Genomic DNA, 18,010 nt, shown 5'->3' with positions numbered 1-18,010 from the left:
TATAGCAATCGCGTAAGTATGGGGACGGACAGCCTATACATAATACACCCATCATGATAAGAGGCTCTTACAAGCGAAGTCTATAGTTTATTGTATGTCAGCGCACAACCTTTGGCGAAACATTTTTGCGTGTATTATTGGCACAGAGTTGCCATTGTGTCATATATGATAGTATACTATGAACGCCATACCAAAATGACATCGATTTCGTCGATTGAAGCTGACAAGAAGCAAGTTTACGTTATAGCGTAGATGGTAAAAAAGATGAATTTTGTAAGAAATGCAGGAAGTTGTTAACCGTTAACATGCATGAGATTATGGGCAATAATCTGAACTTGACGACTGATAAAAGGTGTACTAACTTAACGCTGTATGATTATATTTAACAGGACAGATCGTTGAAATACTTTGTGATCCTATGCAAAAAGCGTACAAAATTTATTGCAAACTAATTGCGAAGAAACATGAGCTACAAAAACAACAACAATGGAATGGTGTATCAACGAACGAAGAGTATTGACGGACAAGAAACCTTTTCAAAATCGCATTTGCGCAGCGAAAGTTGTGGAACGGTTCAAGTGAACACAGCAACGACAACAGTGGCCGCCAGAGTGAGACCTCCGAAGTCTCGGTGGTGGCAATTCTCTACTGAAAACAATGCATCTGTTAGGGGGCTTGAACTTGTGGGCAACTCTTCCTTGGAGCAGCGAGCTCTTCAAAAAGCTGACACAAATGAATACTGCTGGTCGCGACCGAACAGAAGTTCGTTGTTTCTAGACACCTACTTTACACCGCCTAAATGGAATTTTATTTTTACCAACTCGATCGGGAGTGAAGGCTATTTGCAGGAACCAAGCACATCAAAATACATTAAAGCAAATTCCAACAGAAATTCTTTGAAATTGAAAACGTTGCCAAACAATGGCCAAAACACATCGCCGTTTATTTTTTGGATAAAAACGATAAGATCAGCTTACGCATATGTAATACACAAGGAGAGCGGTAAACATTTTGGGGTCAACGAAAACAAGAAGTTTATACTGGTAACAGATGTCACCAAAGCGGTTGAGTTCATGCACTAAATTGAAAATGCGTAATCGGGTAATAGTTCGGAAGTAGTTCAACATATTGTTAAAAGAAAGACTAAAAATGTACTATAAATAACAGCGCACTGGTGTCGAAACAACTTCTAATGCTCCGCAAACCCACCCGAATAACCGCAAACCCACCCGACGCCAAAATTTAAGTTTAGTTTTATCTATTGTCACGAGAACCTTTGCTGAGTTACTGGTGTAATTGTAAATATTCCTTTTCCTTGTTAAGTTTGCACTCTGGTTGCTGGTTAAGAATGAAAGTAGTTGTATACAGTGTGTTGTATATTTGACATAATTGTACTTTTAAACTGTCCTTTATCTTTGCTTTCCATGACACAAAACTTTTGATACTGGTCAATGTTTTTGTACAGCGCATTTCAATCATGTTACTGTTGTTGTTAGGGTCGTTTCAAACGTTGTGTGTACTTTGAACATAGTGTTTCGCCGTTATTTATTTATAGTTATTGTATTTTTCAAAGAGTTTTTTTTACCGTTATAGAGTTGTAAATTTACCCTTTAAAATAAGTCATTAAAAAATGTTAAAAATTTAAGTGTGGTGATATTTATTTGCATAAGCGTTAAATTCCGGTATTATACTTAAGCTATTGTTTTAGACTTTTGTAGGCATTTCTTAAAAATCGAAATTTCGTAAAAATTTCAGGTCTATCCTTACATTTTTCTGAAAAAAAGTTTATTGCTCTCTACGCCACCAAGCAGGCAATACCAACACCGACCTTATAATTAAGTACAAGCATGTATCAGAGGGACGTCAACACAATGATAAACAATAAGAAGAACATAAAACATTAAGTATAAAATTAAGTCACAAAACACTGAACAAATTTTTCCAACCAGCCAACGGAAAGAAACAAATTTAGTCAAAGTATGTTGTGCTTCTACGGTGTTACACACACACACAATAACGTGCGCAACAATGCAACGAAAAGTCACAGCGAGTTTGTGTCAGGACCAGCTTTGTTTAAATCCCATGAGTCGGCCTGTTCCTCTCTCCTTTTTAGGCGCAGAAGACCATTTCTGTCGCAGTACAAGAATTTCCCTGACTTTGCATGCTTAATCTTAAGCTGGTTGTCCAGTGGTGAGACGTGAAGCTTAAAAATGCGTTTGTCCCGGCTTGAAGTTTCGTCGCTTGGAACTTTACCGCGGCCAATCACAAGGCGAGTACGTTTGAGTCCTTTGCGTGTTTTTAAGTAGAGCTTTTTGTTGGAGCAAGGACAAACCGATACCGCAAAAACAATATCTCCGTTAGGATTTTCCCAAATAGTCCACAACTTTTTCTCGGTAAAGATATCAGCTGTGACCTGCGCTCGTCGTTTCATGAATCTTAAGTAAATGTACAAGAGATTACTGTTAAGTAGCAACATTTTTTAACTGTTTGGTATGTATTATTATCAGCGCGTATCTTTGAACCAAGCGCGTTAACTATGGCGACTTGCCTGCCCCACTTTTCACACACGATGACGCATAGTGAAGTAGCACAAGATTGGTAAAAAGAATAGAAGAGGAGGCATGACAGTAGATAACAAACCAAAGAACCGTTTCGGAAAATAACGGAAATAGCAAGTCGTATAATGATAAACATCTAACATCCAATGTGATGTTTTGTGTAAAACAATACGGAATAAATAGTACCTTGGCCAAAGCTTTCGAGCTGTTACCGATTGAGACAATTCGGCGCAAAACACATTCCAGTTTCCACGTTCAAGAAGTTCTGGCGATGGGCAACATTTTTCCCGAACTGATACGTCGTCATTCATCACAATGTGTTAAATGCTTCCCTACTGAGAGCTGAACAAACATCGAAACAACGGGGGTAGAGCTACTAACACCGTAACTCAACTGGTAGAACTACTAACACTGGAATTTGGCTGGCGCCCGGTTTGGTAGGTGGCGCAACGGAGCATAGGCGTTTATGGTGCTGACTCAGAAATTTGGGTTTATGGTAAGAATGATTGCTCAATTTTCAACCAGGCGCCAGCCAAATTCCAGTGTTAGTAGCTCGACCAACTCAACTGACAACGTCGGGAGATTAGCTTTCACAAGGGGGCGTAAAGAACTGAATTTTTATTTAGCGGCTATAAATGGGTTGGGTTGGGAAATAAGTTTTTAAAATTTTTACATTAGTAACTATTTTTGTGGGTTAGTTTTATTGAATTTTAAATGCTAATACCTTTCCCGACCCTAATAGCTCTAACCGTGAGCACTTTTAGAGATATAACCTATCGAAAATTAGTGACTCTTGGTTGTCAGTTGTGATACTGTGTTAGTAGTTCTACCAACAACGGGGGGTTAAAAGTTATTACGTGATGAGACAAATGTGATGCTACGTAATTTGTCTATTCGTACTAAATCGAAATCTACATAAACAATATGTGAAAAAATGTGTCGTATTGTAGGCCATATTTGGAGCAGATAACCAGCAGTTATTTTTTTTCTTAAAATCTCTCCATTTATAATGCAAGATGACAACCAGCAACTTGTCGGAGTTAAAATTATACTAAAACGATAGCAGTTTACGACCTTATCCTTTTCTTCCTATGCGTACATGTTGAACATTGTGTTTCATTGTACCCTTCAAATCTCCACTGTTTCACTGCACCCTTCAAATCTAAGTTTGTCAATATAACTGATTAGCACCATAACCTAGGGTTTCCATATTTTATGATACACAATCCCTGACAAAATTTATCTCGGTTGCGTTAACCTAGTTTTTCTCAAACTTTTTCGTTATTTTTTCTGAACGGTCCCTTTGCCATTATTTCGAGGGCTCGCGGTGCGTAAGCTTGAATGTGTATATTAGAAAAACGAAAGTTGATTGCAGGATTTTAGCTAGTTATGCAAAATTGCGCATAACAATGATCCAAATCTGACATCACAGACAATACAAAAGCATTACAATTGTGCGCGAACAATTGCATTTTTGTTAGTTGTCATGCAATAAAGCCTATTGTTTAGCAATGAAGACGGTCGATTCTCACTTTCACTTTGATTTAAACTTATTCAGTTGCACAAACTGGCGCCAAATAAGAATATAGAATTACTTCCACCTTTTCGCGGTTCCCGCAAAATGCCCTAAAGGACCGCGGACTCCAGTTTAAGAACCGCTGCGTTAACCTTTTTTGTGATTCCGGAATAAATTCTATTCCGGAATAAATTTAGAATATTCGAAAGTCACACGGACGGCGACACTAGAAAACGTTAGATACGATACTCTGATCCTTGTTAATTAACTTTCTGATTAGGCTTCTGTTCAGTCAAGTTTATTAGGCTAAGCTCACTACTCTCACTATCCTTGAAACTATAAGCACATATATCAGGGGTCGCCAACTTTTACCACTCAAAAAATCATTCGGACCAATTTCACACAGAAAAAACAAACAAACAACAGGAGCCACAAAGACCTTTTTAAATTTGAAATAAAATGCCACTGTAAAACGTTTTTATGTCTCACGACATTTGACTTTTTGTTGTCAGTTGGTTCCTTGCATATTAGGTACACAGTTAAACCAAATGAAATTTCCCACGTTCCAACGTAGCATCAAATGCTGTGTTTTCTTGAGACGCGGATTTTTATTTGTGTGTTTAACGCGTATTGTTAGACAACTAATAACAAACAAGTATTGTTATGTTCGCACACACACTGCAAATCAAAACAATAACCTGCGCGCCGCCAGTTTACCTCTTTACGTTTCATGGTATAGAAGCGGTTGTAGCTAACTACTAGAAACTTTCTCCGTTGGTATATTAATTTCATAGTATATGTATATTTTTTATATATAATTCCTGACTTTTAAGTACATTTTAACATTTCTTCCTGGCGCAGATTTAAACACTAAATTCCCTGACATGTCAGGGAAAATCCTGCCATATGGCAACCCTACCATAACCTGACACTTTAATGCGTGTCAGAGCTACAATTGATATAACTGCCTTTAACACACCATTTGTCAACTGTATTATCAATTGCTGAACCAGTCAAAGCAAACTTTAAATGCCTGTATCGCCTTACCCTGGTCCTAACTAGGAAATAAAGAGGCTGCCCAAATGGAACACGCCAAACAAAAGGGATTAGCAACTACTGTGTTGATTTCGGCAGCTACGAATCCCCCGCTGGTTTCCCTACATAACGTTTGCAGCAGTACGAAGCTGGCGTGAAGCTTGTTTATTTGATAGTAAATTTATTCGTCTCCCAAGGGTGCAGAGTTTGCCTTTCGCAAGACGTGCAGGCACGATGCCAGGCTACTAGCAATCGCCCGCATGAATAATTGATGAACCATATGGGACTCTTAACCTGGAAATGCTCTCTTGATTTTGGGAAATAGCAGTTTTGTCGCAATCGATACCTTTGATGGTAAATGAAGTAAAGATAAATAAATCAAGAAATGCAATAATTACCAAAAAAGGAGTCCGAAATAACACAATTAACAAAAAGGAAAAAAATAAGCTTCTGCTAGAATGGCAATGATGAAATAAAAGTAATTTTAACTAACAATAAGCCAAAGCACAAATAATGTTTAAAGGTAATGTTTTTTTACACAAGTGTCACAAACGTTTTATTCGCAGTTTTGTACTAAAATCATTGTAATTACCAACCTACTTGCTTGCTTTCTCAGACCTGCTTTTAAAAATTTCATAACTCCGCCGCCCTGTCGCAAAATTTAACCGAAGCTCTCATGTAAACTTCAAGTTGGACATCAAACAACAAACAATGAAGGTATAAAATGAACCGGGGCCGAACACAACACTAGTCAGTCTTGGGTTAAAGGAATATGTGTCGCCTAATCAGCATCTTCAGGTATTGCTTGTTCAACCTTTAACCCAGAACTGACTGATTTGATTCCTTAAGTGGTTTTATTGGTTTCAAGTTAAAAAAGACCAACACCGTACATCAGTAAGCATTTCTGTCAATGTTGTTTTGAATCACAACAAATAATAATTAGTTTTAATCTCTTCAAATAAACAAAGAATAGCAAGAATGAACTAAAAAGATCCGACACCAAAATTTATCTTTGTTGTCGAATAAACAGTTAGTTTTCATACGAATTAAGTGTAGTATTTTGAAAACATTTTGGAAGTTTCAAAATGCCTACTTTCGGGAACTCGCTAATCCCTGGTTGGGGATCATACTATGAAATAAAACTATCAATTCGTGTCGATCCATTCTTTAACAAGATGTTGAATGTAGAATCTGTGGCATAGAATGCATCACTTGTACAATTGGCATAGAATGCATCACTTTTAGGCTGCAATTGTTATTTTGATCAAATTGCAGCTTAAAACTGTTAAACGCACGAAAGGCCGTGTTAAAGAGAGTTAGTGGTGATCCTTCAAGTCTAGTTTCAGCTAAACGCAATGTTGAAATCCGACAAATCCGCAAAGTTTGTTATGAAAGCTGACAATGCAATATGCCTCATGTGTTATCGATAACTGATTGGTTCCGATAGTAACATAATTCACTTCACGCACGACACGTTTGTGCACTCGAATAATTATGGGTCCCCTTCCCTGAAGGGGACACATATTGTTTTTGTCTATATTTTTTTTTTCTTTTTTTCTTTTTTTTTTTTTTCTTTTTTCTTTTTTCTTTTTTTCTTTCTAACGCAGATTTGTTCCCACGTTTTGGTCAAGAAAGAATGGTTCAAACTTTTTCAAATTTACACATATTACAGATATTGGTCTAAAGATGGTCCATGTGAATTTTGACCCCGTTTGAACCCTCGGTTCACCCACAGCCCCCCAAAACGTGAAATTTTTAGCGCGGATTTGTTCCCACGTTTTGGTCAAGAAAGAATGGTTCAAACTTTTTCAAATTGACACACATAATAGGTATTGGTCTAAAGATGGTCCATGTGAATTTTGACCCCGTTTGATCCCTCGGTTCACCCACAGCACCCCAAAACGTGAAATTTTTAGCACGGCTATTGTTCCCACGTTTTGGTCAAGAAAGAATGGTTCAAACTTTTTCAATTTTATACACATTACAGATATTGGTCTAAAGATGGTCCATGTGAATTTTGACCCCGTATGACCCAGAGATTCACCCGCAGGCCCCCGAAACGTAAATGTGTCTAACGCTCGTTTGGTCAAGAAAGACACTGTAGGCAGAAGTACCAAGAGAGTAACTCACTGGTTTACGATAGCGGGAGGGCTCAGCTTGACGTCGGACAGACGTTTTACGAGACATCGTTTCAGTGATTAGAAATCAGCTGTTTTGCACAGCAATGCTATGTCGTTTTATTAAGTTATCACTCACATTTTTAGTTTTGGCGAAGGTTTTACACCTATGACGTGATTTAAGCCTAATAACCGTGCTTCGGTTTTGTATATGTCAAGAAAAACTTTGTTAATAAAAGTTAAGATGAAAAAATTAACTTGACTTTTTTGCCAAATAAATGTTTTTTTAAATGCTCGCTGTCAGGTTGGCCGCCGCATGATCACGGGTTACTTAAGGTCAACTAGTCGGTATTACAAACACAGCTCAGAACTTTCTTCATAACGTAGCGTTTTTTTAACAATCAATTTAGGAGTCAATACTCAAGGCATGTATAAATTAGGCTTAACAGTATTGTTGCACACGAATGACGGCGTGCTATTGAAAACGGTGTCAAAAGGTCAAACAGTCGTTTGGCGTGTGCACCCTGAGAGGTTACTACAGGTCAATGGTACTCATTTTGCGAAACAAAGTTAAATGAAAAACAATTTGTTATGTATACACTTGTAGCAAATTGCTTTTTAATTTAAAGTGTCTGTAACACAACTGTTACAGCTTTCTAAAAAAAATTGCCCGACCTTGGAGGACTATATCTGGGTTAAAGCAAGAGATTAGATTTAAGTCTTTGTTACGTTTTTTTAATGTTTTTGTAATTACATGAATAGTGCAAAAAGAATACGAACAATTTTTTTTATTGTTGGGTTAATGCTTTCTAAAAATTTGTCCTTAAGAATGTAAAAATCACCGCAACATTTGTTTACCGTAAATCCGCACAAACATGCGTGTGGGGACCCATTAGTTTTTGTTTACAAAAACAATCATATGTGTAGATCAAATGATGTGTATAGTAAATTGGTAAATATCGTATAGAATATATAAAATGGAAGTATATCAGAAAGCCACTCTTCTAGTTATTGTCTTGCCTTTCTTTCATCTAGGCCCGTATTATAACATACATCACGGGTCGGGCATCCCTGGCATGCGTACCAAGGTTGGCACTTGAAGTGATTATTTATGGCAAGCCAAGTGATTCATCAGTTCGACTTCTTTTGTAATGATTTGAGCTATTACAATGCTAGCTTTGCGTTTGTTATCAGTCTACAGCAGGGGTGACCAAACTACGGCCCGCGGGCCGGATCTGGTCGGGACTTTAAATAGCTCTTTGCGGACCTTATCTATGTGTCCCTCGCGTATTATTTTGAATGTTATACGGCCCGCTGTAAAAAGTTTGGTGACGCCTGTCTGTTTTCTGATTACTGTCCAATTTTACTCACACAAAAATGTTGACTGGCGAAGTCAGTGTTATTTTCACAAGTAAAACACTACGTAAGTATATACGTTTTCTGGGTAAGATATGTTAATGTAAATGTGGGTTTACAGATAATATTACCGAAATTGTATTTGCGTTATCGTGCGCTATGTGGCGACATAAAAAAAGCAATTAGCAGGTGCTACGGGACAGCTATGTGACAGCAAATATACAAAACAAACAATCAGTATTTTATACAAGAGACAAATATGAAATGATTGTATTCTCAGTTCTCATGATCAGAAACTACACAAATAAAATGCAAATAATATTTATGTTTCTATGCACCAATCATCTGCGATCGACTCGTGATCTGTAAAAACGAGTTTTCCACCTTTGCCGCAACACAGGTACCGACCGGAAGCCGCATGACGCAATAGATGTTTAGAGGGTGCCAAACTGCTTCTTACACACTCAAACGCTCTCTCGTCATCATAAGGCGTATCGTTGGAGGGCTCTTCACCAGCTGTAACTCCAACAATCTCTTTGCTCCTCGTTCCGGTCTTTCGTTGTACCATGGCCAAGTACAAAATTCCTCCTTCGTCAGCAACGCCAAAAATCGCTTTCGAGTCGCTTGTTGACTTCCAGATTTTCCAAGCACGCTTTTCGCCGGTTCTTAAGGTAACGGCACGTCTTCGTTGGCGGTGCCACATTTTGGCTAACGTGACTTGATGGACAATTTCACCGTTTAAACACGTCCATTTATTGTTAACGCTCATGCTTATGTGATTTAACGACGGCAATATCTAATCAAATAAATGGGTTGGTATACTATGGTATACAGCTTTAAACTACCAAATAAAGTTATACGGATTAAAACCTTAACCTGTGTTCACAGTCTTCGAAGAACGAAACTTGCGCATGCCGCCAAATCGACCCGCAAATTGTTGTAGCACGCGTTACATAATCAAGTAGGATGATGTCGTTCGCTATTTGCTGTTCCAATGGCCTCTGCAACATGTGTTAGCTATCTCAGAGAGCGTAGCTAGCGCGCGAAGTGTAGACAATTGTAAGCTTAAGCTTACAATTGATACGCCAGATAAATGTAGCAACTACAATCCACATCTCCTTGATTATTATTTTTACAACGTCGAAAACTTACTGCCAGGAAACTGTATGTGTAGTGTACCCATTTTGTTTTAGACGCACTGACAATTGTTATTGTTGTTTAGTTGTTGACGTGTTGTTTTGAATAATATTTAAATCTATAAAATATTAAAAAATGTTCAGACATAATATTAAATTTCTCCTGGCAACCTTTATGTTTGAAGCAAACATAAATCTGGTCGTCTGTTGTTTACTGTTTGCTCACAGCAGACCGTCACTTCACATTACGGATTGTAATTAATCAAAAAAGCACCAAATTATTTGTCAGTAAATTTTATCAAATAAGCGGCCGACTACACAACACTTACCTAGCTTGCCTAGTGATATTGTTTAAGCAATTAAAATTAACTTTCTGCAAAAACAACATAGCCCATTACCATGCAAACAAATGATGTGACCTTTTTTATACTTAGGCTATCAGCTTTATTTCGGCATTTATATTGTGACGATGGGTAAAAGAAAAAAAAACGCCCAAGTTTTGAGAAAGTCGCTTCGAATTTCCAGCGCGATGCCAAGAACTATATCGTTTCTCAATTCCCTACGCCCACACTGTTCATCTTCCTCACAGAGCAAAAAGCTGTCAAATCTGGGCGGTAAAATAGTAATTAAGTCCTTGGTAGAACAGAGGACGTCGAATTCCAAAAAAATGATAATAAACTTTTGATAATAAACCCATTTTGTGAGGCCAGGCGTCTGAAAAACACCGAGTTGTCAAAATCAACGTGAATCTTAAACTAGTTCTCCCGCATGCCTTGCTAGTAACATTTGTTCTACGACACCAAATCATGTGACGAATAGTCCTATTTCTTATCCAAAATTTTGATAAGAAACTTTTCTTTGATTAGCCTAATCAGAAACCTTACCTGACAACTAGGTATGTCGCCAATAACGCGAAGCTTATAGGATATATATAGGCCTACTCAGAGCTTCCATTGATCCTGCAAATGTAGGCTACGGACTAAAATGCATTTAGTAATCGTTTTTGATGTACCCCAAACGCCACATACGTATTGCTTGATTCCTGATTAGTGTTTTGCAAACATTTGTTTATTTGTAACACCAATTTAAACTTGTTAAGCAAAAGCGGATGAAACAACAAAAATAGAGCTACAAGCAAGCAATAGATTAGCTGCTAAAATCCGATGACATGTTTTCTTCACCATGTTTCAGGACCATGTACCATGCTTGTTTGATTGCGGTTGCGGTACAATTTTAGGCTTTGCTCAGCCGTAAAGTTTACGTGCTTGCTGTACTGCAAACGTAAGTTGTTTGCTTGCTTCTGACAGGCTACTTAGTTGTGTATCATTTTGAAATTTGAATTGTACGAACTGCGGCGTTTCTTTTCATGGTGTTAAAACTCAACAACTTTATGTTCAACTGCTATAATATTCCTGGGTTACCGGTATTAGCCTACAGACGTTTTTTTAAGTGTATTAAAATAATATAGTAAATCAATGATACTGCTTAAGTTTTAGACTACAAAAAAATTAAATTCTACTAAACTTATCAGAAAGACAAAAACATTATTAGTATCTTGTGCTTTGGTGAGAATAGATTATTATAATTATTATTAGGTTGTCTATGACAGTGCTCTTCAAACTTTTTTGGTGCGGTGAACCCTTAAAGTTGTTGTGACGAACTCATGCACCCTGTTTACTTAAACGGTAAACTGAGATAAAAAGCGTCATGAACAATCATTATGCATCATTTCAATTAACTCCAAGCCTATGTTCCCGAATTTTCCATGTAACATCGGCGAAAAAAAAACACTCGATATCCTAACATCACCCGAATGTAACACAGCCACTATCAAACTAGACACGGGGATAAACCATTGAAAAAGTTTACCTGGGTTATACATAAGTTGAAGCCTACATCTTTTTTCTAATAATTTGAAAGTCAAATAATAATGGTTCATTAAAAGTTTGTGACGCACCCTTTTATACCTTTTCGTACTGGTGCACCCCATGCACATGCATATTTTTGGTGCATCCGCACCGTGCACACCGGTTGAAGAGCACTGGTCTATAGTGGTAGTCATTCATGCATAGCGCTTACTAAGCGCCGCTTAGCGTTTGTTTTTTGAGAAAACACACAAAATTAAAATGTAACAAATACATTAGTTGATGTTTCAGTTTTGTTGATGTTTGTTCGTTTATACCAGTGGTTCTCAAAGTATGGGTCGCGACCCAAACATGGGTCGCGAAGGGTCAAAAAATGGGTCGCGCTATAGTGATTCACTTCTGCCTAAATGAACTTTTTTCATTTCATTTTTCAAGTATTTTCAATTCCTTGTCATGACTGGCATTTTATGTGGCTTTATTATCGTAACCTTGGAGTATTGCATCATAAGTAAGTGGTTTTCTGAGAGTTTAGATGGCACCCAGCTATAGTAGTGTATACACTACTACCATAGCGAAATACACCCTCACTCATTTACGTTGTTCGGCAAAATGAGCCAATCATTACAACATACAGACCATAGGCTTCCAATATTCTGTTACGAACTCGGCGATTGTAACGTGTTAGCACGGGGAATGATAGGAGGTTATAAATCATGCGAAACTAAACATGGAATGTAACAGTTAGCATTCAACGACAAGTAGGTATTCGTAAGTAACAAGAAATGAAAAATACACATTTTGATGTTTGAGGCTTGGGTCGCAGCATGTTCATAAAGCTCAGATTTGGGTCGTGCACAAAAAAGTTTGAGAACCACTGGTTTATACTGTATTAAGTGATTACATTATAGGTGCTTGTACAATGGCTGACTCGCCAAAACTCTTCAAAGTAGTTTGTAGCAACTGTAATGTAGACGTTTCTCAACTTTACATCAACTGTGTTGATTGCCAGAATGTAAAACTTTGCCTACAGGTTTGTTAATATTTATTTATGAATAGCCAAAAAAAGTGTGAATGTGAAGACAGTACGATATGGATATGGCAGTCAAGCCAAGCAAAATTTATTTGCAATTACATAACTATTGTGACGAAGTTGCTAAATGATTTTGTACGTTTTCAGTGCTTTGCATCTGGTGCTGAGTTCGATGGTCATCTAAGGGTTCATAGATACAAGTTTTGCGTAAGTTGTATGTTTTTTAAAAAAATAATTAGGCTTAATTTAAAAAAACACTTTTAGGACAATGGAACTTTTTCACTTTTTGAACCTGAGTGGTCTGCATTTGAAGAAAAAAAGCTCATCGACAGTGTGGAACAATTTGGTCTTGGTAATTGGGAAGATGTTGCTGAACACATTGGAAGTAAAACTGCAAAGGAGGTTGAAGACCATTATATGACTGTGTACATAGACAACATTTTGGGAAGGTTCACTGTCCCACATGACATACCAAACAGAATGACAGACCACACTCCATCAATCCATGGTATGGATATCTTTGCGTTTGATGATGGTAATATGGGAATTCTGTGGGTTATTTTGGTTTTAAAGTTGCCACTGTGGTACATTTTTGAGACAGAGTTACCTATGCTAAATTAATATATTATATGTTGATTCATTGAATCGTTATTTATATAGTTATATTATAAGTCAAATAAAGCAGGAAACCCATGTACTTAGCCTATGATCTGGTTGAAATTTGTATTCAAGATTCGGTTCAGCTGCCACAAGTAAATGTGAGCAAAAGCAATCAACTGGAATTGGCTTACATGCCCAATAGAGATGACTTTGAGTATGAATTTGACAATGATGCTGAAAGTTTGATAAGTTCCATCTTTATGAATCATGATGATGATGATTTAGATAAGGGTAAGAAAGCTGGTTAATATCCATGTACCTAAGATGGTGAAAACAACGTATTTTTCACAGCTTTGAAGCTCGCTAAGGTTGAAGCATATCATATGAAGCTTAAAGAACGTCAGCGAAGAAAAGACATTGCAAGAGAATACAAGCTTGTTGAGAAGTTTTTTAACAAACAATACCATCTTTTTTCGACTAAATTTGGAAGGTATATTTATTTTGAAACTTGATTTCATGAATGCAATCATCATTCACAGTTTCATATCATATACCTCAACCACGTGACTTCATGCAAACATATATTCTTTGCAGGGAAATACATTCAAACCTTAGATTCTGCTCACAATTTATGAAAAGTGAGCAAATGCAGAAACTTATTGAGGGAGTAAACAAAGAACGTAGATTAAAGCACAAAATCAACAGGCTAAAGAATTACCGAAAAAATGGAATCACAAAATTGGATGGTAACAATTTTTAAATTAGTCAGTTGCTTTACCAGATTCTATAGGTGTAGTGTACTTTTATTTAGTTACAATAAATCATAAATAGTGAAGTTATACAACTTTGTAGTAACATGTAGAAAAATGTTTATGTTTGTGCTGTAAAAATACATTTTCTGTAGGTGGGTGCGAATTTGAAGCTGCTTGTTTTAAAAGAATCAAGCAAAAAAAGGTTTTCCAAATAAGGGTGGAATCAGATGAAAACAGCAAAACATTAAGCCTAATGTCAGGTTTGTTGATTGATTAAAACTATGAAATCCACTTGTAAACTCGGGCATGGTTAATCAAAACATGAATACACCACAAGAATTGTGAACTTTGTGAAAATTAATTTTTAAATTTTGTGCAGATGTTGATGACGGAAATGATTTAACACAACTCAGTGGATATCCATGTTTTAACTACTTGTGCCAGAGTGAAAAGCTGCAGTGCAAGTCTCTCAGTATGACTCCTGCTCAATACCTTACTTCAAAAGGTCTTATCATTAAAGTATGTGCTACATTAAGTGGATAATTTACATCTATTTGGGTACAACAATCCAGTACATACAAAAAGACAAGGTCTCATTTAGAAAATATTTAGACCAGCGGTTCTAAACCGGAGCTGAATTCTTGGGATGTAGGGTCACTAGTAACACTCCCCAAATGATATTAGACCATTTTTCCATTGTTTCGTAACCTATTTTCTTCTGAAATGCACAAAATTAGGGGGGGGGGGGGGGGTGCAAATATCTTTTCATTTTGACTTCATCACGAGCAGATGCGTATTTTTGGTATTCGTGATTTAATCAACTATTTCCCATTCGATCTTGGTTTTATCATTGAGGCCACTGGGAGACCCGTTTAACTTGTATACTTCATGGTCCCGAGGTTTGTTTGAAGAATGTCACAACTGACTGATTTAGACAAAACGTTTTTTTTAAACCCAAATTATAAGTTAAGTTCAAAATATTATAGGCACTGTTTGTGAAGTTTAACTATCATTCTTGTTCTCATTAGTAACTGCAACTATAAAATTGCACTTTGGGTTTTTGTCAGCCCCAGCATAATATATGTATTGTTCTTTTGTTTTGAAGGATGCTTCCCTCAAACAATGTGGTCTGCAGATGAAACCAAGATATTCCACTGTGATAGACAAAACCCAACGAAGGCGCCTTTCCTGTTTTCTCCAAGAACGTGGATGGCTGCCATAGTTTTGATCTCATGCACTCTAATCTCATTTTTGAAACACAGTCTTTTATTTGCTTTTATTTTGTTTAATACAGACCATTTTTATTATTTTATTTTCATCCTGTTTTGTGTCGTCTTTGTGAAAGGTGTTGACTGTGATGCTTAGTAAGGTACCCTTGCGTAACGGCATGGCTTACGAGAACTTTTGTACATAACGTGGTAGTAAATTTAGAAAATTCACTCAGTAAGTTGCAAATACCAACTATTACAGAAGTTTTTTCATCGCCTCGGTGGTGCAAGAATTTTGGTTGGTTTTAATTTCCTTCATAAAGTCCAAGTAAGTTTTCGGTAAGTTGTTGTGAGCGCCGCCTTTTATGCCAATCTGGACGTATTGCGGCGAGGGCAAATTTATGTCTGATTCTTCACTTTCTCGTTTGAACAACAGGCACTTGAAGACTTTCCCTTCAGAAGAAACGATTTCAAAGGTGGGTACTGCAAAGTCGATGTTCCCACCTTTTTCGGTGCCTCGAAGACCGGGCATGTCACTTTCTAGTAATTCCCACACAACACCCCAAACCTCTTGATCTTTCTCCGGAACAACGTTTCCACAGGCGCCCTTCCATTCTTCTTTGTACCCAACAAACACCAGCTTATAATCTTGCAGCTTTCCAATGCTCACAACTCTTGCATTTGGACAAGACTGATGCATGCGCTTAGGCAACATGTTGCTAAGGTAAGCAAAATAAAGGGTTGTTGCCATGACTTTTACTAACTTCTGGTAGCTGTTGTGAGAACAAATTCGTAATTTTATTAAATTTTTTAACAAACTTGCGCCTTTATTACAATATACGCAAGAATGGTGCATATTCATCTCTCTCACGCACAAAACACACCACGTCCATGTAAGTTAAATATTAAACGGCAGTCTAGGTTAAAAGCAATTGGAAGTGGGAAAACAGAGTGCAGCCGCTCGTTGTGCAAATCAAAACGTCTCCTCCTAGGGACCGGCAACCTACGGTCGTATTTTTCCACACAATCGTTAGTCTTCGCCTTTCAAACAACTCCATTCTCGTAAATACAAATAACTCTTCTATTTTTATGGATACTCAAGGTCAGGGGTGGCCAACCGGTCAAAGCCACAAGAGTAACATTTTTTACTGTGTTTATTACGGACTATTTTTCTCAGCCATTTTTCATCTAACGCGAATGCGCCCCTGTAGCGTCTACCTCGACACCCCAACTTAGCCGTAGGATTTTACAAAACAAGGCGGCGAAACTAAATTTACTGCGACGTCACCAATACATTCAACACCAACAATCGCTCAATTCAAACCGAAGACCAAGAGAGTCATATGCCATCACCAAGAGAGTCATACTAGGCCTACTTTGTTCCCATCAAAGCACCACGCATATTTTTATTAAGACTGTGCAAACAAATGACGATGTCCGTTAGGCTACATTGGGGGTTGACGTTTTTACAACCGCTATGGTGTAATTGCTGTGTGTTTATTACCTCGATAAGCTCCAATCAGCTAAAAACGTCAAAACTATACATTTTATTTTTGTTATCATGCTCAATGCAAATCACAAGCGTCGCATGTCGAAACCGTTTACGACGTTACTTACCGGTAACACGTAAGGGAACGATACAGTAATAACCAAAAGCCAGTTCACGGTCGGCGCAGTGATTAACGAAACTTGTTTTGCGTCCGACTTCCTCTTCAAATATCGGACATTAGTTACGCACTGTCACAATATAGCACACTCAACCCATCACGGAAAGCCTTTGTTCTCATATAATTACTTTACGCTATATCCCGCTGCGCTTGTGCATTTTCGCTTGTGGTGCTCGCATTATTTCGTTCATTGCTCTGATGAAGCCCTACCGTTCTGGTGGGCGAAACGTTAGCGAAATACAAGTTATTAAAAACAACAATTAGTATTTTGTTTAGCATTACACCAGTTAAACGACAAATTTGTTAAAGAAACTTGTTTTGTCAGATTAGCAACCGGTCAAAATTTTGTGCAAAAAAAAGGCAAAGGATCGGATCAAATAAGACCATTACAAAACAATTAAATACAATTCCGATACCCAGCAGCAAGTTTTTGTAAGTAACAACTAAGAATGGGTGTCTGTCGTGCTCATAGGCGCCGAGTTTTGCAAAAATGCAAGGTGGGGGACTTGAAATATGACGTCATTTTATGTGATGTCACTAATGCGTGCCACTACATGAGCTCAAACTCAAAGCCCAGCAAACTTCCCATAGAATGCAACGTTTGTCAAAATCATAAAAAAGAAATTTTTGAAATAGTATTTATTTGGAACACTTTGCTGTGTAACGTTTATCATTGGTTTAGCAGCGTTTAAAAAAATGTTTTGTCATGTTGTTTTTGCTTTGTATCAACTAAAATAGCCTAACCATTTATTACAGCACAGTCGAATTGTACACAATAATGGCCAAACATTCACTGGCAACAATTGTGTGTTTGACCTCATAAACAAGGCACTAATCGAAACAGGTTGCAGTTTTTTGCTGCTTTTTCGCCAGCACGCTTGTTAAGAAGCAAAATCGTTCCTGATTTTTCTCAGATTTTACAATGTTTCGTACGATACCGCTACAAACAAACCAAAATATCCACGGTGACCGCCACCGTGCTTTACAAACCCAAGGTGGCCGCCGCCGCCCACTCGGCGCCTATGGTCGTGCTCTCGGCAATTAACTAGGGCTGAAAAGTCGTGTTGTTATTGCCATCATAAACTCAACTCAACTCAATCGTAATATTTCTATGGTGCATGTATTTGATACGACACCACGTGACATTACGCTGACTTGCACTTTTGCGAT

General features: G+C 37.6%; 3 protein-coding genes across 3 annotated transcripts; 1 reads left to right on the top strand and 2 right to left on the bottom strand.

Moving 5' to 3' along the window:
* Window positions 1-1,763: 1,763 nt before the first annotated feature.
* Window positions 1,764-5,182, bottom strand: LOC145208254 (uncharacterized). The gene is made up of 2 exons (XM_080078895.1): window positions 2,745-5,182; window positions 1,764-2,435 (listed from the first exon to the last, which is right to left on the bottom strand). Exons 1-2 carry the CDS (start codon window positions 2,867-2,869, stop codon window positions 2,042-2,044), a joined length of 519 nt encoding a protein of 172 aa, XP_079935021.1. The 5' UTR covers window positions 2,870-5,182; the 3' UTR covers window positions 1,764-2,041.
* Window positions 5,183-11,888: 6,706 nt separating this feature from the next.
* Window positions 11,889-15,277, top strand: LOC145203700 (transcriptional adapter 2-beta-like). Its single transcript, XM_080075979.1, has 10 exons — window positions 11,889-12,091; window positions 12,492-12,613; window positions 12,761-12,820; window positions 12,878-13,121; window positions 13,346-13,504; window positions 13,565-13,703; window positions 13,808-13,959; window positions 14,118-14,225; window positions 14,345-14,484; window positions 15,071-15,277. Exons 1-10 carry the CDS (start codon window positions 12,037-12,039, stop codon window positions 15,185-15,187), a joined length of 1,296 nt encoding a protein of 431 aa, XP_079932105.1. The 5' UTR covers window positions 11,889-12,036; the 3' UTR covers window positions 15,188-15,277.
* Window positions 15,278-15,429: 152 nt separating this feature from the next.
* Window positions 15,430-15,924, bottom strand: LOC145204104 (gamma-glutamylcyclotransferase-like). The gene has a single exon (XM_080076571.1). The coding sequence runs from the start codon at window positions 15,922-15,924 to the stop codon at window positions 15,430-15,432; it is 495 nt and encodes a 164-aa protein (XP_079932697.1).
* Between the last annotated feature and the right edge of the window lie 2,086 nt (window positions 15,925-18,010).

The sequence above is a fragment of the Phallusia mammillata genome, chromosome 1 (assembly GCF_965637545.1).
Source record: "Phallusia mammillata chromosome 1, kaPhaMamm4.hap1.1, whole genome shotgun sequence".
NCBI lineage: Eukaryota > Metazoa > Chordata > Ascidiacea > Phlebobranchia > Ascidiidae > Phallusia > Phallusia mammillata.
Note: the sequence above shows the minus strand (reverse complement) of the source record. Positions and strands in the feature narration are given on the sequence as shown.

What these genes read in the sequence shown, in the direction of transcription:
- LOC145203700 (XM_080075979.1), top strand. Translation starts at nt 12,037, where the DNA reads ATGACTGGCATTTTATGTGGCTTTATTATCGTAACCTTGGAGTATTGC. An exon ending in TTCATAGATACAAGTTTTGC is followed by an intron (nt 12,821 to 12,877) that starts GTAAGTTGTATG and finishes AAACACTTTTAG; the next exon opens with GACAATGGAACTTTTTCACT. An exon ending in TGGAATCACAAAATTGGATG is followed by an intron (nt 13,960 to 14,117) that starts GTAACAATTTTT and finishes CATTTTCTGTAG; the next exon opens with GTGGGTGCGAATTTGAAGCT.
- LOC145204104 (XM_080076571.1), bottom strand. Translation starts at nt 15,924, where the DNA reads ATGGCAACAACCCTTTATTTTGCTTACCTTAGCAACATGTTGCCTAAG.
- LOC145208254 (XM_080078895.1), bottom strand. Translation starts at nt 2,869, where the DNA reads ATGAATGACGACGTATCAGTTCGGGAAAAATGTTGCCCATCGCCAGAA. An exon ending in GCTCGAAAGCTTTGGCCAAG is followed by an intron (nt 2,436 to 2,744) that starts GTACTATTTATT and finishes CATTTACTTAAG; the next exon opens with ATTCATGAAACGACGAGCGC.